Source organism: Bacillus rossius, chromosome 6 (genome assembly GCF_032445375.1).
Source record: "Bacillus rossius redtenbacheri isolate Brsri chromosome 6, Brsri_v3, whole genome shotgun sequence".
Taxonomy (NCBI): domain Eukaryota; kingdom Metazoa; phylum Arthropoda; class Insecta; order Phasmatodea; family Bacillidae; genus Bacillus; species Bacillus rossius.
The window spans coordinates 41,574,827-41,595,988 of record NC_086334.1 but is presented as its reverse complement, the minus strand read 5'-3'; the positions used below and the strand labels follow the sequence as shown (position 1 = coordinate 41,595,988).

The 21,162-nt window shown below is 35.4% G+C and overlaps 1 protein-coding gene across 2 annotated transcripts; it reads left to right on the top strand.

Annotated features, from left to right (window-relative positions):
• The first annotated feature begins 1,721 nt into the window (after window positions 1-1,721).
• LOC134533093 (intraflagellar transport protein 52 homolog) lies at window positions 1,722-21,098 on the top strand. Of its 2 annotated transcripts, XR_010075249.1 has the most exons (9): window positions 1,722-1,759; window positions 1,912-2,042; window positions 2,517-2,734; window positions 4,627-4,765; window positions 8,291-8,573; window positions 9,119-9,364; window positions 9,689-10,079; window positions 19,951-20,105; window positions 21,010-21,098. XR_010075249.1 is itself a non-coding variant. In XM_063370336.1 (7 exons), exons 1-7 carry the CDS (start codon window positions 1,745-1,747, stop codon window positions 9,959-9,961), a joined length of 1,305 nt encoding a protein of 434 aa, XP_063226406.1. In that variant the 5' UTR covers window positions 1,722-1,744; the 3' UTR covers window positions 9,962-13,848. The 2 variants fall into 2 exon arrangements, 1 of the variants encoding a protein (XP_063226406.1); XM_063370336.1 differs by lacking the exons at window positions 19,951-20,105; window positions 21,010-21,098 and having other exon boundaries at window positions 9,689-13,848.
• The last annotated feature ends 64 nt before the right edge of the window (window positions 21,099-21,162 follow it).

Sequence of the window (21,162 nt, the reverse complement as noted above, 5' to 3'; positions counted from 1 at the left end):
GTCAGAAATAAATACAGAAGTAGTAAAATATGTAGTTTGATGTATCAATGCTGCAAGGTTACTTCTATTCCACTATAACGTGCCATGCTTAAGGACAGTTTTCGTTGTAGCACAATGTTAAGTGCAGTTACCATAGCTACTGTTACTTTGTTCTTAACTGTTTTTGCATACTCTACAGCCTTGTAGCATGCACTGTATGATACATTTATTTGATAGTTAAGAACATTATCTGGGGTCAAAAACAAAATTAATTCACTCACCACTGTTTCAGTACATATCCTTAACTATGTACAATATGCTATAACTGGTTATATGAATGGCAAAAACTCAGTCAAATGTTGAAAGTGAATAATTTCATCATGGTAACAATCTTGGGTAAGGTTCCCAGATTTTGGCATTTCTCTTTTGAGAAAATTGTGTGTAAAAGATTTGTAGAGGTCTTGTTTTTCCAGGAAAGTGTGAGGTATTAAAGGCCAAAGCAATGGAACTGTCAGGCATCTTTCTCAGAAGAGAAATGTCAAAACCTGGAAACTTTTCATGAGATAGACTAAAACTACCCCCCCCCCCCCAACCCCTGTGTCTTTAACACAAAATGAGTAGGGAGAGACAAAAGAGAGGGAGAACCTTGCCACCGGGTGAAAGCCCAATTGCAAGTGAATCAATTATTATTATTATTATTATTATTATCTTAAATCATACCTGTAGCAGGTTGTGGGCCCACAGTATTTTCCTCAGCTTGCTCAGGAAGCGATGAACAATCCATGCTTGAAGATGCTTGTCTTTCACAAATCTCTTCGTTGGTAACTGTAAATTTACATGGCTTTATTATCAGTGATGAAAATACATAAAAATAAAACATAAATTGAAACCCCGTTAACAGTTAAAAATTTAAATTAAAAAAATTGAAGGGTTATGTTAGGTTAGGTCAGTCACAACATACTTGTTTAAATTGGAAACTTATGGTTTAGCGGCTCAGGTGGCGTTAATCCCATAGTACCGATTAGCCTAACCCACCTCTTCTCAATCCCTCAACCCTACTAACCATTGTCAAAATATCCTTAACCATGTCCTTCCCCAACTTATTTCACTCCTTTATTGCTCTTGATATATAAGTACAAATAGTGAAAAGTGAAGTCCTCTTAAGATATGGTCTTAGAAATAACCTAAGCCTAGCTACTGTTTTTGACTACCTGACATTCTTAATACTATTTTAAATTCTTACCTGGCAAAAGCAGTGTTGGAATTGAATTGGCGTTAAGCCTCTTTGTTCCTGGACTGAAGCAATCATCACGAAAATGGCAATTACAAATTCGGTATACTTTGTATATATGCTCGTTGGTTATTTGGGCAAATCTTGGTGCTGCAATAACACGTTTCCAAACTTCAAACCTTTCTACATCGGAAACACGTGGAAATCTGTGGCGACTTTCAGTCCTATTTTCGCATCCCGGCACACAGCAATTCTTGGTATACATACTTGTACACGTCAAGGGAAAAGTCACTCGATAAGAAATAATTACATGATCACCAAACCAAGCAACAACCACTGTTCAAATCCATACAAATGACCACTACGTTGAAGCTGAACACAATTCATAACGTCTGCCAAACACTAGTAAGGTTATTTTTTTCAAAAGTGTAAACAACGACACTACCGCTCAAGGTCGTGTGGCTGTACCTCGAACTATTTCTACCGTGAGCAGCTTAGCCATAAGAGATAACCAGCCGTGAGCAAGGTGGCAAAATGGCGCCAGTTGAAGTGAGTAAATAAATAACATTTTTAAATAGTATTTTTTTTTATTAAATCATTTCGACATAGATAATTGTATGCTAAAAATGTTAAGTCTGATACGATTTAAATGAATGCTTTTTAAAAGTGATTTTTATGTTAGTTAAAATTTTCTTTTTCAGATAATGAAACCTAACCATAAAGAAAAAAGTAATACTATATTATTTAATTTTTCCAAAAGCGAAAGTTTTAAACTTAACGAATACTACAAAGTCTTGCAAAGGAAACTGAAGTCAAGCTGGAAAATCGCGACGTAAGTTGAAACTGTGTGATATTTATTATTTATTTATTTAATTATATCTCTCCGTTGACCCCTATACATGTATGTAATACAATTGGAGTATAGAGAACGTCAATAATTGCACATATAAATTATAACAAAGATTACAAATTGATAAAAACCAATACGACATATTAACAAATCATAATCACGATACAAACATGATACAAAAAATACAACATACCACACCATATTGAATAACCACTACCTATATAAATTATAAATGATTTTTAAAAGAACTACATTAGTTAAAATAATCATTGATATTATAAAAACTATTCTTATGTACCTAATAATTTCTTTACATTAACCTTAAATTTCTTTTTATCTTGGCAGCTTAATACTATTCGTAACGTAACTTGTGTTTTGGTATTCTACAGTTGTGCTTGACATTAATGTTTAGTATATTAATTTAGAGCAGTCTTCAACAGTTTGTTTTGATTTCAGGAACCAAGATGAAATCACTGATTCAACCTTGGAGGGAGTAAGCCTTTTTATTCTACCAGGTCCAAACGAGAAGTTCTCCGAAAATGAATTTAACTGTATGAAGAAGTATCTTGATTCTGGTGGAAGCATGCTGGTCATGCTAGGTGAAGGTGGGGAGAAAAACTTTCAGACAAACGTAAATTTTCTGCTCGAGGAATATGGCATTATGGTGAACAGTGGTATGTAAATTCCATTTAACTCTTAGGTATTGATTCAGCAAAAATTGTGTTTTTTATTATTTGAAATAGGCCTACATATTTCATTGTAATTGTTTGTATTTCAAATCTGTACCAGCCTTTTTCAGTGCCGATAAAATTAGCCTGGATTTTTTAATTTTTCTATATATAATGTTTGCAGCTTGCACAACAAATGCAATAAAATTATTAACGAGTAAATCATACACGTGTCTGAAAGTAAAAAAAAAATAAAATTGAATGTTTTAATTTTTCTGGTTTTGCAAAAGTCTCACAATTGCAGTTTTACAGATAAAATAAAATTGTAAACTTTTGTACACATATATCTGCATCTTTTAAAGTTTTTGGAACTCTTCACCTTGACTTCGTATGTAGATGGCTTAGAGGCAAGATTTTGTAAGTCGGCTTATGCTTGCATTGCATTTTTACATCTTGCATAGCATATATAACTTTTTTTTGCATTCTGCATTTTTATATAGTTTTTAAAGCACAGTAGTTCGACATCTTTCGTGTCTACCTGAGACATTTATCCATTTTACAAAATAATTTAATAAACTGTATGCTGGGCAGTGTAACTTGAAAAAGCCAGTCAGATGTTGGACGGGAAGAATAAGAAAATATTTTAAAGCTCTTACCTTTGAATATATATACTATATAGAAGTCGCGAGCGGATAGGATTTACTCTAGGTACGTTTTTCAGGAGCGTATGAAGAGCAGCTTGGGAACTTCACCGCTGCAGTGCGCTGCTGTAACGCCCTGTATCGTCTTAGTTGTTAGTTACACGTTAGAGCGCAGCACTGTCGCCCGCTGTCATTCCCCGCACCCCTCATCCATCATTCACTGCAGCTCAAGGTCGTTCAACGAGAGGAAGGGGTGTTTGAAGAGTTCGACACTTGTCCGCTAGGGACCACCACAAGTCGATGCCCTAGAGATGGTGGTGATTGCGGCGGTGAATTAACCAACTACCTCAAACCGTATTAGAAATTTTAACCTGGGCTGGCGACTTCTATACAGTATATATATTCAAAGCTCTTACCAAAGTTTTGTGAATTGTTTTATTATTTGAATTCAATCAACTTTAATATTTGATTGGCAAGACAAGTGAATAATCTTGTTTGCACTGAGCAAGGTAGCATAACAGTTGACGTTATAGGGTTCCAGCAGACAGAAAATCTGAAACGCAGGGAAACCAACAAAACCTTTTTTTGGTTGTAAAACAATCATACAAATTATTATCTTAATATCTTTAACCAGGTGTTTATTTTAATCATAAATTTATGAGATATTAATAATCATATTCACTGTTATTAATTAAAAGTACCTAAGGGATGCAAATAACTATTTAATTGAAGTGCAATCAAATAATGAAGTTTAATCAAACAAGTAGGTTAATCAGTGTTTTAGTTTTCAGACTGGTAGTGTTGGCTATGTAAAGAAATGATAATGGTAAAGATTGTGTATTGTAATATATCTGTTATCTTGCCAGATATATTGATGCTACAAGGGAAAAAAAAAGTTTTGGTGGTCAGGGAGAACAGGTAAGTTAGGAAAATCAGCTGAAGGAAGCTTGTGGAAATCCTGGCGTCGGACCTGCATTTGATAGGACACAAAGTTATTGAATCCTGTTCCGACCATCCTGCTATTGCTTTCCCATGGTTTTTTAAAAACACTCTAGGAAAATTCTGGGAAGTTTCCCAATTGCAGGCTATGCAGATTCCTTCTGTTTCTCTGAATTATAGGATGTAGGTGGCTCTGTACTTAAGTACCCTTTTTTTTGACAAATTTTTTTGACTTAAAATGAAAAATAATAAATACAATATGTATCAATGCTTACCCATTATGTATGAAAAGAAATTGTGTTTATTTTTTTTTTCCAGACTGTGTGGTGAGAACACATTACTTCAAATACTTTCACCCAAAGGAATGTCTCGTGTCAAATGGCGTCTTGAACAGAGCGATTACGGAAGCATCAGGAAAAGTGATAAAAAGCCAAGACAGAGAGCGTGATCTCAGTCAGTGAGTATATTTTCATGCTCCTTAAATTATACACATTGATGTTAAACATTCTTGCACAGCCAAATTTTTGAAAGTAACACAGGGTTATGAACACACAGGTTAGAAAAATGTTTATGTTTTTGATTCCTGCTGATAAATACTTATATTTTAACTTAGTGATTCCAGACTATCATAAAATTAGTATTAAATTTTTTTAATGCATTTTTACTATTAAAATTTGAAAACAGATATAATATCATTTAGGCCTGGATTTTTTTAAAACTAGATTGCGATACCGGCCAAGTGCGGAAGCTTATTACGTGTAATAATAAAATATTTTAAAAGAATGATTCAATGGAAGTTGGCTGATGATAATAAATTGAGTGGTGTGTGGAAGGAAAATAAAGTATGTAGTATTGGAACAGTGAAAGACGAAAGAGCACAGTGGGAAAAAAGTACGAATTATAGTGTGAGTGTCGGAGCGGTAGTAGCATTCGTTTATACAAGGAAGAGTGTATTAATAAGTTGAATTGAAGATCATTATAAGTTGATTAAATAAGTATGCAGTAAGCATTAAGTAAATAAGAGATTTGTTGGATATGTGGGGTACCTAATGAGTATAGTAGTAATGAGAGAAGAGGAAGGTCGTGTTAATGTATATTGTATCAACATAACTGTACAGTGTAGAGTAGGCCTATGTGTGGTTTATGGTTGTGATTGTAGTAGTGACCAGGGAAGTGACAGTTCATGTTTCACGATATCAAAGAAATTAATAGGAGGAATGGCAAATTGTTTTTGCATTAATTGTAATATCTAAAAGAGAAATATTAAAATCAAACAATTATTGCCATACCTAATGCTAAAAAAGGTAAGTGTTTTTTATGCTTTTTAAAATTTTTGTGATTTATAGTTTTATGTGAATTTTGTTTTATGTTGGGTGAGAGGTATTTTGTGTGTGTTTCATTTGTAATGTTAGGTGAAATAGTTGCTTTGGTTAGGTGAATCAAAAAAGTTATTAATTAGGCAATGTAATAATGGCTCTGTATTCTGTGGGTATTCATTGAAGCAGGGTTGAAAAAAAAACAACAGATTTTGTTTAAAAACAAAACAACCTGGTTTTTGTGGTTTAAACCACATTTTCTTTGAATCAGGTTTTTTTATTGCATTAGTTATTTTGGTTCTCAGCATGTTCAAATGAAAGCCATACAACATCCCCCTATCTGCCACTCATGTTGAACCAAAAAAGTTATAACGTCAAAGAACTGAAGTCTAGCAAATCTGCACATCTGACTGGGACTTGACCACAGAAGGGTATTTTGGTAAATATTGTACATCATAGCTTTTCTGTAAAGTAAAAATAAAATTACGAAAATTCTATTTCCGAACAGTAGAGACGTTCCTGTATTTACCCTGAAAACTGCATTAATAAATTCCTACTAGATTCTGAAAAATCCCACATTTCAATATCTACATTGCAGCCACCATCGCTGCCGCCATTTATGGTTTATCCACACATGTTTGTGTATTTAGAGGACTTTAAAATCTTTTGTGGATATTTTATTACTGTTTGAGTGATTTTTACCTAGTGGCCAGAAGTAAATTGTTTTGTGTTATATTATATTTTTGTGAAACATGACTTGTTCAATATCGGTGTGTAAACTTATACATAGTTAAAAGAACTACTGAACACAATAAACTAAACTGAAGCTTAAACTTTGTCATAAGGTCTTGCACGTCCTTCACATGCACGTTGATAGTGTGTGCCTAGGTGCTATGGTATGTTTATTGGGCACACAGACCCTTAATAGGGTCGTGACGTCGTTCATGTGTGGGTGTGCCCTACTTAAATCCTCTACCATTGCAGACCTGGTCCGCTCTAAGCGTTGGACTCGCAAGATGCCAGAACTCGATCCGAGAACCAAACAATTTATTAGCGTGGTTACTTGCATGCAGCTTACAAGTCTCTCGCTACAGCACTGTAAAATGCTTCACGGTACAAATCAGTATAGCGGTAGTCAGTCACCCTCATGACTGTCCAGTTCTTCATGCGCTGATTTCTAAAGTCTCTTAAAAAGAGTAACAATGATTATTTAAACAGTCAGCTGACCAAGGCAGGCCATGAGGATAAAAATAAAAAAATGAAAAACATTAAATTGAAATAACAGAAGTAAGTGGTCAGTGAAGGCAAGCGATGAATTCCTCAGGGTGCAGACGTGTCCTACCTCAGCTGTGATGGTTGAAAACTGGCCGGATAAAGAAATATGGCCACTGACCAGGTCTCTTTCCGCGTCATTGATGACCATTGTTTTTTCTAGTTCCGTGCTGCGTAGGTTACGGAACTTGCACACAAAAACACCTCAGATAATTAAATAATTTTAAATTAATTTAAAAAAAAACCTTTGGAATAACTGTATTTGAATATATACAGTTTGCAAATAATATTGCTTCTCAGGGGTAGGTTTTAGGTTTGAGTCCGCCTGGGTACAAAAGAATTAATAAGGTTATTTAATAAAAGGTTGTTTGTTGTAGCTGAAAAGAAACAGATCCTTTGGGAGTAAAAGAAAACAAATTGTAGTGTTATATTTTAATGTATTCATGGAAACATTGCACTGCTTCTAGCAGCCATCACTTGCACCCTCTTCCAGGCTGGTGGTGCACTATTTAAACATCACGTTGCACATGCACATGTCTCAGGGAGGTGATGGTTATGGGTAGGGATGGAGATGGTTCTTCAGGCTAAGGTGGGCGTAGCTCTGGACGATGTCAAAACTGATACAATCAGCAATCATCAAAATGTATTTAAAACTCAGCTAGTTCTTACTTGCAGAGGTTTGTTTATTTAAACATTTAAAGCTGCATAATTACTCTTCAAGAAAAGCAGAACTTAGTCAATTTTTACTTTTAGTACCTACTAATTTTTGTATTGTTTTTTGGTGGTTTGCAAATACCACAACCTAATCATAACCTTATTCAGAATACCGTACACATTATTTTTTTTTCTTCCAGCCTAGCTTGGGTTATCATTTAATGTCTGTGTTCTTAATACACGGCACATCATAGCAATGCAGGTGGATTTAATTAGGGACACACTTTCTTTAGCTACTGGTGCCAAAATAAAGCGAACTAGAAGCATAAAAAAACTTAAGTGTACACGTTTTTGTTATACACAAAAATATTTGGTCGAAAAACCTGTATACCTATATCAACAGTTATATTTACCAGTGGTGGCCAACCCATGACCCGTGGCCATGGTCAATTATTGGCCTGCCAAAGCTAGGCAGTGGCCCAACTCACTGACAGGAAATCACTACTCAGCTGCTAGTTATATTTAAATCAAACAAAATAACACTTAACTAGCCCAATGCTCAGTGGCTGTTACTTATATTCTATCTGAAAAGAAGATAGAATTAAATTACGTTGATGGATTGGAAGGGGGTTGGGGCAAGAAAAGAAAATGGCCTGCCTGGTAGATGTAAGTTTTTGTATTTGGCCACTTCTGCACTATGCTGTTTGCTAATATTTAGGTGTGACATGGTACTCTTGCAGGTCTCTGAGCTTCGTGTACCCGTTCGGAGCGACCCTGAACGTGGCCCGCCCAGCCGTCGCGGTCCTCTCGACGGGCAGCGTGGCGTTCCCCGTGAGCCGGCCGGTGTGCGCGCTCTCGACGCACGGCACGGGGAACGGCCGCCTGGTGGTCCTGGGCTCGGGCCTCGTCTTTGCGGACAAGTACTTGGAGAAGGAGGACAACGACCTGGTGCGCGAGGTCCTGTTCCGCTTCCTGACGACACGCGACGTGCAGCTCAACGAGATCGATGCAGAGGACCCGGAGGTTGGATTACAGCCAATGCCAATAGAACACATGCACTGATTAAATACATTACAGTAGAGTTCCGCTAATCCGAACCCCGCTAATCCGAAAATCCGCCTAATCCGAACAGGGCTAGGACGAAAAAAGAAATTTTTTTATAACAATATTATGAACCTTGAAAAGCAAAGAAAAGCAAGTTCTTTTTCAAGTAATGTCATACGTTTATTAATATGTACATAAGAAAATTATGATTTATCTATTTCTCCTTCAACTAAAAAGAAAAAAATATGATTACGTACATAGTACTTAAATATTTACGTATTTATATTATGCTAAATACGCTAAATAATAAAGCTGTGTTTTGTGTCTGATCTTTAATATTTGACACATCATATGTTAAATAGCCCACGCCTCATAAAGACCATAAATGGCATTATATAAGAAAATTCCGCCTAATCCGAATTTTCGCTAATCCGAACAGGGTTCGGTGCCAATTAGTTCGGATTAGCGGGACTCTACTGTACTTATTTTTTTTTCTAACACGGCTTGCGGGGTGCTGTCGGCAGATTGCGGACTACAACATGGTCCCGGACACGATGCAGCTGGCGGAGCGGCCCCGGCTGTGCCTGCAGGAGGCGGCGGAGGAGATCCCGGCCGACTACACCCGGCTGCTCGACCAGCGGCTGTACTCCATCAACACCAGCGTGGTCCCAGCCGCCATAGACGCCTACAAGGAGCTGGGGGTGAAGCACGAGCCCCTGCGGCTCATCACGCCCCAGTTCGAGACCCCTTTGCCCGCGCTGCAGCCCGCGGTATGTCGCCATTACCAACAAAATGTTGCATAACTTAGCAGTAACCTAGCAAAATGCACCAATAATATTACTCTCACATGCTTACACGCTGCAAAGAGGTTTCTGTGGCATGTAGTGTAGAAAAGGCTCTTCATCTTTAATCCGGCATCTTTGGGACCACAACCATGCCAGATCAACAATTTAGCCGGATTATTGAATGCCAGTATAGTTTTAGGTAACTCATCTCCAAGCTAAGCAAGTGGGCAGTGTCAGTAATGCATGCAGATTTGGATCCTCGAACGTCATAGTGTGTGGAGGCTCGAGCCTGGTCATCTCCCGTGGCAGGTGTTCCCGCCCACGTTCCGGGAACTGCCCCCTCCGCCGCTGGAGCTATTCGACCTGGACGAGGCCTTCAGCTCGGAGCGGGCCCGCCTGGCCCAGCTGGCCAACAAGTGCTTGTCGGCCGGCGGCGAGAGCCCGTCCGACCTGGAGTACTTCATCCGCGAGTGCGGGCGGGTGCTGGGGGCGGCGGGACCGGCCGCAGACGCGGACGCCAGGCACGTCCTTCACGCCGTCGCCCTGCGCGTCGCCGACTTCAAGAAGCCGGGGCCGACCTAGCGTGCCTCCTCCCCCGTCCCACCCGCAACCACTCTAGTCATGTCGTACCTGTGCGAGACACTGTGAACTTAAGTTATTTATGTGCTGTTGGTGTTGTCGTGGATCTGCAGTGTTTATGGTGAGTTGATATCTTGATACTTAAAGTTAATGACAACAGATTTTTATAATATGTTGGAATGAAGCCTTTCTAGTTCTAGTCTGAAGTTATAATTTTTTTCCAGGAAATTAATTTTTTTAAAATCTATTATAGAGATTCAAATTAAGCCCACCGTACCTTTGTTTCACGCTTCAATACAAAAAAATGAAACTAATCCATGGCTGGGACAATTATAATCAGCTTGAAAAGAAGCAAAGATACCTTAAAAACTCACTTAACCTATATATACTATTCTGAGCTATGTCTTTTATGTTCTGTGCTTTTGAGTATGACACGTGGGATTGACTCAAACGTAGCAGAAGATTGATTCCTTATCACTAGAGACAGGTGTTTTCGGTGAAAAAATTTACAAAATTTAGTTACTTTTTACGAGATGATTTCGGTATATTTTCCGCTATTTTATCAGTACTTTCGTCAAAAATTTCGTTGATTTTAAAACTGCAATATGAGGTTTATAAATATAAGTTCTACATTAATGTGTAATATGTCATTTAAGAGTAGAACTACACAGTTTCATACATAACTTTACCAAATATTTGCACAGAACAAGCAACAATTCAACAACTATGCAGAGCATTTCCGTATTCTACTGGCAGACTGCAAGTTCCCAGCGCCTTTCATATAAATAATAATATAAAAAAAGTTGGATAATTAAAATGTGTTGTAAAATTTTCACTGTAACATAATTAAATGTAACTCTCTCTTATACAAACCACAAAAATAAATACTTTTCTAGACCTATGTATGCCTTTTAAACTCAGTAACCTGTAAGGCCTACCACAATTCCGAGTAGGATAATTCACAAGATATTATTGCACAATTTATACAAACTTTTTTGTCTGCATTGTTCAGGTTTTACAAAATGCATATATTTACTAGGCCTAAACATGTTACAAAGCACAGTACTGGAAACTGTTTTAAAAAATTTACTGACAAAAAAAGCTCAAGTCCTAACCTAAAAACAAATAAGTTACGTCTATATTTACCTGTGGCTAGGTTATATAATTTTTTTCCAATAAGTGCTGTAAAAAACACGACTCGCAGCTATATGAATATTTCAAGAGTAGGTAGGCCTGACAAAATTTATTTTCGTAACGTTCTGTTTGTCTGCTTAAGAATGCACAAAACTGTTAAAACATTGTACGCCCTACCTGCAATGTACTTGTGCATCCATTGACAAAGTTTCGAGTCATCCAGTTTTCAATTTGGAATGTTCGCTTCGATAAAAGCTCAAGTTGTTGACATAATGAACTCATTCTTGTCAAATTTTGCTTTTTTTGCCGTCAACAAGGCTTATTCCAGCGAAACTTGCCTTTTTGCACCGGATTGTTGACTTTCCTTGTTTTTTTTATGCGAGGCACTGTTTTTTATGTGTTTCAAGCACGTGTCTTTCCGTTGCCACTCTATTCTAACGTTGCAGTACTTGCACATGAGAATTTTTTGCACTTTGTCAAAGACATAGAATCCTTCGCTCGCAAACTCCGCCGCCCTGTCAAATACTGTCACAACCATTTTAAAATCGTTTTACAAAAAGAAACAGAGCAAACACGTTTGATTACATCCACGCCATTTTAACAAACTGTGGCGATTGGCGACTCTGGCGAGGCGTTAGCGCGACACGAATACGACTTCCTAGACTATCGAAAGTCGTTAACAATCGATTATAATCGACTACTGTTATCGAGTCATCAAAATACGGACGTTTAGCTATTTTCGGTGTTTTTTTTCTTAATTTTTTTCGTGATTTCTTTCAGTAATTGATAATTTCACATTTTTAAGTTTATGTATATTAATTTCGTTAATATTTCGCGATTTCGCGCATCGCGAAAAACACCTGTCTCTACTTATCACATGTTACAGTTGTTCTCAAAACTGAAATTATTATTTACTTCCTCATGACTTCTTTTTATTTAATTAATATAGTGTTTGTAACAATCAATTTATTGGTTGTTTTAAAAAATAAATAATAATTAATTTTTTCATGATTTCACACATTGCATTAAACATATTTCTAGAGTATTAACTGAAAATCAGCAGTTCTAACTGTGTTTCTATTGCAGCTATGTTAGATAAATTCAGGGTGATTTTTTGATTTAAATTTTATGTACTAATGATCAGTTTTTACAGTATATGCAAGAACTAAGTAGTTACTAATTTCTGCCAACATTTCTGTTGATGTTTTTCAAAGAACCATACAATTATTTCTTTTCCTACACATCAACTGAACTTTGCTCTTAGTAAAGTACAGTGTTTTATCACATAATTGTTGCACATTTTATGCTAAAATATAGCTTAAAGCTTAAAGAATTAGTGGTGCAATTTTTATGTGAGGAAAGCATTTTTGTTGAGGTAAAATTTTTCGTGACAACAAAACTTGTTGCATGGAAAGTACAAAAGTATTATTAAATTATTAATTGTGAGTTTTTTACCTGATGTGATGTAAAAATCATCATGAATATAAAATGCCTATCAACCACATCTTTTTGTTTACTGCAGTGAAGTACTATTGCACTGGAAAATTGCTGAGGAAGCACATGCAACAAATTCTCACCTTTCAAATAAAATTTTTAATTTCAATACCACCATTTCTCCAAAACATTTTTTTTTTCTCCAGTCACGTATATGATTTTGTGCGACAATGTTTTTTTCTTCCCAAGGCATGAGTACTCATGTACTGAGCATAGTTTACTGTATTTTCCCATCATAACTACCACACCACCTGACTGCAACTTGAAAACTGATTGCTGTCACAAAGTGCTTTGTTGTGTGATCTTTGGCAATGCCATGTTCACTACCTACTCAAAGCTTTCAGAATCTAATAGCGGACCAAAAATAATGCGTAACTTTAACGTAAGAAATTATTTCCCAAAAATTTGATGTCTTAAAATAACAGTGTGACAATTATGTGATGAAAGACTGCATACTCTCTGGTTTGGTTTTTGGCCACAATTTTATATATTTGTTTGATGTCTGGTACTTATGATCTCATGTTTGTTTTTAATATAAGGCTGATTACTGTGCCTTTGTGATACAGAGTATATATGTATGTGATACAGAGTATATATTCTGCCAGGGTTTACATTGTAATTATATTATTTTCTTTCTAGTAATGCTCAGTATTATCTCACTCTAAAGCTCGAAAGCTCTAGCAAGAGAAGGGTAGCGGTCTTACCCAAAAATGTTTGAAATTTTTTAAATATAACTGGACTATGACTATGTTCATTTTTTTTCTAGAATTTTGACACGGTACTTCATCTATTGTCACATGATCATATACCTAATTTTGTATTGAAAGTAGCCATCGTATTTATAGCAAAACTGTTATGAAGAGTCACCATTTTGTAGATAAGGATGTAGGTATGAGTTTTTGTGTTAGATGAGAATTTGTGTAAAGCAAAGTGGCCACTATTAAAACAACTATTTTATAATGATGCATCTTTTAACATTTTTAACTTGTTAAGAAACACTTCAATGCTGTACTCATAGTTTGGATGCACAGTGTTTGTCCAGCAAAATTCTCAGCACTGTTTTTTAAACTAGTTTTTGTGTGTGTACCGATTTGAAGTCTCTTAGCTGCTGATCTGTTTAGACCATCATTCCTGTAACAAGTTACTGTCTAAAGCATATTTTATAATATGTGTATGATAAGGGTTTTACTTGGAACTAAAATTGTATTTGTACGTGAGATAAAAAATGTTTTCATCCGTCCAATAAAACTGCCTTAAACCTTGGTTGTTATTTTATTCATATATAATATTTCTGACAAAAAGCTGGCAATATTTTTTTTTGAAAGAAAAATAATTTTGTTTTCAGAGGAGTCATTCAAAGTACCTTCTTTATTTAGTTTAGTGTGTGATATGGTTGATGAGAATTTGTGCAAAGAAAATGAGCATTACTTTCTCAAACTTACTTTTTAAAAATATTAGTTTATAGTCAAAAGGAAATAAGTTCAGTTATTTTAGTTTTTGTTGCATTGCACAGATTTGAAACAACTATAGGGAAAATATTGAACACATTTACTTTTTATAGCCCTTTAAGTCAAGTAACTTGTGTTTTTTTAACTTATGATACTTCTAATATCTTGGGAACATTAAGCTGACACTAGGCCTGTACAAATATTGATATTTTCAAATACGAATACTAATAAAAAACTATTCAATTACACCTCGAATACTAACACTTCGAAATAACGAATATTCATTAGCTTACAACTAGTACTTGTTATAGCGGATCTTGTGAGTTTGTCATATACCAACGTTCATTGCTGAGAATAAGTCATTTGTACATTTTTTTATGGTTAATAGGACTTCATGATCAAAATCATGAACAATAAGTGACGTTTTAAACATGCAACAATTATTCAAAGTTTTTTTTTTGTCGCTACTGTCTTGCTAAACAGTAATGGAAAAAATTGCGTAAACAATTCAAAATGGTATATTTGTCTTTTCAAACCTGAAAACAAAATATTATTTGTATTCTTTTCATCACACTAATCAGAAATGGGAAAAAAAATAAATCAACAACAACCATTGTTTTACAACACCAAAAAAATGGACATGCCATTAGATGGGCATTAAAAGAATTAATTTTCATAGTTTAAACTTCGTATAACTCAATACGTAGTGTGTAGTCACAATCAATCTAACACCGTGTGAAGCAATAGCTGCTTACTTGCTGTATACATCTATGATGAAACAGACGTTGCAACTCAAAAATAGATAAAAAAGAAGTAAATTACGGTTTAAAATTCCAGATGAAATGAGCAAAAATTGTGTTTATAATATTGCTGAACTAAAATACAGTTTACCTGTCTGCCGTTATCAGCGAAAACTCGTGAATGACTAGAGTTTAAATATGTAAATATAAGCTCATTAAATCACTATATGGGAAAAAAAGCATTTTAAAAAAAGATGCATGTTTTTTTTTTAAAAAATAGATTGCAATGAATTTTATGGTATCTTGCAGTTCGCAAAAATTGTCTGGATCAATATGTAGAGTACATAGCAGGTTGTGGAAACTAAGGTGAATAGGAACTGATGTGAAAGGTTTGTTGATTGTTTAGGTTAAGTTAGGTTAGTTGCATTATTAAAAAAATATATATATTACATTTTATGTATTGAAATGGACATCAAAACTCTGCTACTCTTATTTACAAATCAGTTATCAGCCATTAGAATAATTGGGAGCGCTAATGCTGTTTGTTTATGTTAATATTTATTTTGATACAAAAAAACTCATAGTAGTATTTAATTTTCTCATTAAATTTTAATGATTACCACATCATAAAAAATAATTCAGACTAAAGAAATTCAGCTCTTGGTCTCCTAAGCCCTGAAATTATATGTAATGTTCTTGAGATAAAACTATTTAATACTTTGAAATATAATAAAAAAAAATGGTGTGGAGATATGAGGATATGCTCATTGTTGTAGGTATTCATTACCTAAGTCTTTAGATCTTTGTAAATGTAAGTACATAACCACAACTAACTGTGGAAATAAAAAAAAAACCAACATAATTCTTATAAATTCCTTTTAATTTAAATTTATATTAAAAAAACTTTGTGTCTTTGCATGATTATGCACAATTTATAAATATTGTTGATTAAAACATCCAAACCATAATATTGGATGTATTGAAAGGAAAGTTTATGTTTATTTATACAGATATACAATATTTCACAGCTAAAAAGAATATTATTTAGTTCAGCTTGTTAGTTTATTGTAGCTCATTTGTGTCTTGCATAAGAGATAATAATTCCGTTAAGATTATGTTAATTCACTAGATGTACAGGTTAGAATAACTTTTTTCTTGAAATGTAGTAGTTTTATTAAAAAAATTTACTGAGCAAAATTAAAACAAATTGTAAAATTAAATGTCCATTTTTTTTTGTCATGAAATAGATTTGGCACCATGTCCAATATGTATTTACATTTTTGGCTATATATATAATAGAGCACTAAGTTCATTTACTATAAATAGCATAAATAGGCATGTTCAGTTTTGTTTGGTGGTAAAAAAAATTGACATTATGATTGAGAAACTGTGATACTGTTAGATTGCTATAAACATACAATGCTACATAAAATTTTACTATAATCTGCAAGAAAATAAACATAAAAACAATCCAACTGGAAATCAGATCAAACATATTAATACTTTTAATAAGACTTATATGGAAGTACCTTTCTTAGCTTGTTATCGATATAAGGTAAGGTGGAGTAGGTAGGCCATAGTTTTATAATGCCATACCTACCATTTTTTTCATTTGAGGTCAATTTATAAAATGTTAGTTTTCAGTGTTCTTTGAACATAAAAATTGCATAATGTTCGACTGGAGTTGTATTTTAATATTCAATACTATTTTTTTTTGTCAATAACTGATTTGTTAAAATTGAAATTTAAAAAAAATTAAGTGCTTGATGGCTCAGTTCCCTTCATTTTTGGGGCAAGTGGACCACCCACCTCTACTTTTTTATTGGGTGCAGTTTTATTTTATTTGAGGTAAGTGGGCCTCTCTCTTGTCACAGAAGAATTGATACTTACAACTTTTAAATTTTTACCTTTAAAATTAAAATTTTTTTTTTTACCTACTGCCAGCAAAGCATGTTCTTAAACCCCCTTTCTCCGTAAGGTCAAATCTTCCTTAGAAGTGATTAAAGAAAGTGTTATGCATGGATTCCATCTCAATAAGTAAAGTAAAGAATATTTCTAGATCGGATCTGATTAGAAAAGAAAGAATCAAATGTTGAAATGAAAAATACTCACATTTTGATAAAATGAATAAAAATTTAAATTTTAATTAAGTGATTAGGTAAGAGAAAACTTTCAGAAATTGAATGAAACATTTTTACTAATTTCTGACAACAATAACAAAATTTTTTTTACAAACGTTTGGTAAAGTTATTTAGGTAGGTACTTACTTTTCTAATAGAGTAGTACAAAAAAAACTTACTTAAGGCAAATTACTTAATGGGCAATCTGTGCACTATAAAGTGTCCTCTGTTGTTAACAAGGTGTAGGTGAAGAGATCACTCTTATGGTGTTTGTGTTTTTACGCCTTTTTTTTTTTTTTGCATACAACTGATTTTTACCTTACCAGGCAATTCTTCAGTAACTTTTCCTGGATATTGTTCCCTTTCATAAATCACAATAACAAAGTCACTTGGAGTCACATCAACTGGTTCTATGTATAAATCCGATCTCCCCCCCCCTCTTTAATATGTCTCACTGTCGTCATGAGTACTGAAATTGTTATCCGGAGTGCTCAAACTTACACTATTAACAGAGTTATTTCTTTTCCTTGCCACTCACCTGTGTAACATTTAATTGCTCCTCATATTTTCCTTGTTCATTTTTTACTGCTTCTACCCTTTTTGTCAAATTTTGACATTGAGTTTTTTTTTGACATAATAACGTCTTATAAATCAATGAACCCCGGCTGCACGCACGAAAAAGCATGACTCATTGTAACATTCCACCTGAGCCGAGCGTGCATGAACCGGCCAACCACAGTGCGAGAAAATCTTCTATAATATCAAACAGGTTAAGGTGGGCTTTTTAACTAATTGTTCGTGATTATATTCAAACAAATTATTTAAATTAAATTTTCAAAAACTGTAAATAATATTTGAAAATTAAAAAGTATGCAATTTTTCATCAATGTTTTCTTATGACGTTATCACGTAAAATTATCGTCCGTAAACCAACTTTACAGACAATCCCCTTTTTGTTTTGTTTCTTTCCTGAGCCTTCATTTCCTTTGGTTCCTTGTCACTTTCCATCTGTTTTTTCTCTTCAGCTTCTTTTCGTTTCGGATCCATATGCTCCTGTTATGTACTCAATTCTGCCTCTGCACAAACTCTTGGCCTTTTCTTAGCCACTGGTTGGGTTTTGTCGTCCATCATCATTTGAAGCATTATATCCTCAAATGAGTTCTTTATTGGCCTGACAATGTGGAGAGGTTGTAGAATCATGTCTTAGGACTATAGTCACGTCACTGTCCTGATCACTCGCAGCTCTCTCCTGGTCAATGACTTCTACAGATGCCAATGCTTGATTTGGAACATTGTTACCATTTGAGGGACCAGGTAGTGCAGTATTCACCTCTTGTATCTGTCACAAATCCCTGCGTTTAAGACTTTCTGTGTACCTACTTAGCAATGTCGCTGGGTCTGAAAATGCTTTCACTAATGGCATGCCTGTTAGGACCTTTCTTTTTGTCATCATAGATTCCAGTAAATTTGAAGCTGTTCACAATGTTGGATGTTGGAGCCCTCTCAAATACCTCATTCACAAGCTCAACAAAATCTACTTTGGATATTTTTTCCCTGGGGTTTTTTTTTGTGGCCACTTTGCAAGAGATTTGTCCCCGTCTGTTTTAACAAAAGACTTGCACATCAAGGGGTTGCAGGACATGAGATGTGTGGGCTGGAAGTTTCAGCAAGTGAACATCATTCTCTTGTGCTAAAGCGATCAATTCTGGTGAGATATGGCTCACATGCCCATCAAAAATTAACAGAGCAGGCCTCTCTGCAGGGATATTTGGTAAGAAGCATTTATTGAACCACCTTGCAAATATTGTAGTAGTCATCCATTCTGTTTCTTTTGTTGTTGTTAATGAGCTGTACTGAGTATGATCGTTGGGTGAATCTGTATTGATCCAAGATTCGAGAATGTGCTCTTCTTTGAACACGCAGAGAAGTGGCAACTTGCAGCTAAGCAACAGGACAACACTGTAGTGTTTTCTCGCCCGCTTGAACTTACCATTCCAGTACATTTTGCTCCTATGTGGCCGACCACCTTTGTTTTATTTGGATCTTTACAAAAATATATTTCATCACAATTAAACACGAGGTGGGAGCTTTCCATATAGGCCATAATCCTGGTGTGCTTTTTCCATCCCATAAAAAAAACTGTACAATTATGTGGATTCGATTGAGCTGCTCTTACATACTCCACTCCCTGAGGCTTCTTTGTGGACAGTTTGTGCCTCTCCCTAAATCTGATGAACAAGTCATCTCCAGGCCTACCATTTTTAAATCTTTTTTTCAGATCATGGACATTAAAACATGTCTGCACTACATCTAGAACCTCTTCTTTGCTCAAGCAATAGCCCCACTTTTCTGTTGTTTTCAAGCAATCAGCCAAACTTCTCTCTGCCTCTAATGGTAAAGCTGGCTTACCTCCACCTCCTGTAGCCCTTTGGGCTACTTTCCAGAGAATTCCTCATGTTCCACTCATGTGGTGATGCAGGGTACTTCTTCGGATGCGATACAGTTTGGATGATCTTTTTGCAGAAGAATTACCATTTGTGATATCTTCTCTGGCCCTCTCCAAAGATTCTCTGAATACTGACCTCCATCCGCACCTTTGTAAGTTTTCTAATATAATTCCTAACCATGATCTGGAACAAAAAAAGGGATTTCACTTGTTAAGTAAGTACATACTTACTAAGTAAGTAACTACCCCCATTAATTGTGTGGTAAGTGTATCATGGTTGAGGTAACTTGCCCATACCTGGTCCAGTTTCCCAAAACCTATGGCCCACATGCCCCGATTAGTCCCTTTGATGGGGGCAATTGGACCACCCCAACTAATAATATGCACATACTAACACAATTATTTGAAGTGAATTTTAAGAAATTATTTTCATAATGAGAATAATTTCATTGTACCATCTCTATACACAAGTGAGCATTGGTAATCAGCACACTGAAATTCAAGGTATAGCAAATTTTCAACTTGCAATGAGCTGCAAATAATTACTTTCAATTAAGTAAACTGTTCCTATTTTTTTAATTTTTTTATTTTGTTTTGTTGCCTGTTGCAGTGTATCGTGGTTTTGCGCTTGGAGGCAGGAGGCATAGTTCAAGATGGTGGATAGAGAGAAATATGAGTATGGCCTCAGATTCAACAAACCTGATCTGGAACGCATGGGGGTTTTTGCTGAGATGTCTTACATTGGACCTGCGCCCCCATCCTCAGGTACTAGTATCGCAAGGAAGTGGAGTTATTCTTTCGTTTAGGTACCATCCTATTTGGCACAAGATAGTTTAGAAGCTCAAATTAATTTTGAATCACCATGTGATAATGACATATTTTTGCAAAATTATAGTCACCAACAGTTGGAAGTTTGAGTGCGCTGGACTGTACGTATGCTGGGTAAAGGAATTTTTTTTTGTCTTTATTTGATCATGCAATACACAGGAAAAGTTTTATACAGGGACTTTACTAGAAGGGAGCAGATGGCCGCCACATTTTGGGGGCCGCTAAACTGGGAGAGTATTTTTTTACCTTGCGCTGTATTAAAAATGAAATAGTAATTACAAATAAATATATTTATTTACTACCTAAGTTACATCACAATAGCTATATTTGGAATATTGTAGTGAAATGAATATGTGGTGGTGATATGAGGTGTTGTTGGGAAAGATTTTGGTTTGGTTGTTTTGAAAAAAAGGAGGGGGGTGCCAAGATGAGTGCTTGCCCTGGCTGGAAACTAGTCTAGTTACATTCCTGATTTTATAGACGTATTAAATGTAAGTATTCCTATGTCAGGTCTGTTCTGATCTTGCAAGTAATCCCAAAGTTTATTTGACCTCTTCAGGAAATATGAAATTTTTGACTGAACCCGCTCTTCAGTGACATCACAGATATTTTCACCAGCCAGGGAGATTTCTGAGTCTACTGCTTTAAGCTGCATTTGCCAACGGAAGCTCAGAAAAAGTAGGAATAAATCAATGATAGCAATTATTACACTTGGGGAATATCTTTTGAGAAATATTAGTGGACGGAATAACCCTTAAATAATAGTAATGATGAGAAAATGAATAATTAACAAGGCATGTGAGACCCAGCTTTGAAGTTTGAGGGTGGATGGTTTTTCCAGGTCAGTTCAGGACATTCACTTCTGGGCGGCAGATGTACCCTGGTTCACCCAAAAGCAGAAGCGGAACACAGGATGGATATTTTCGGAAGCCATTCCCAAGAATATTCGAGGGTGAAGCTGGAAGAGAAAAATACAAGTAGTGTACATAAAACA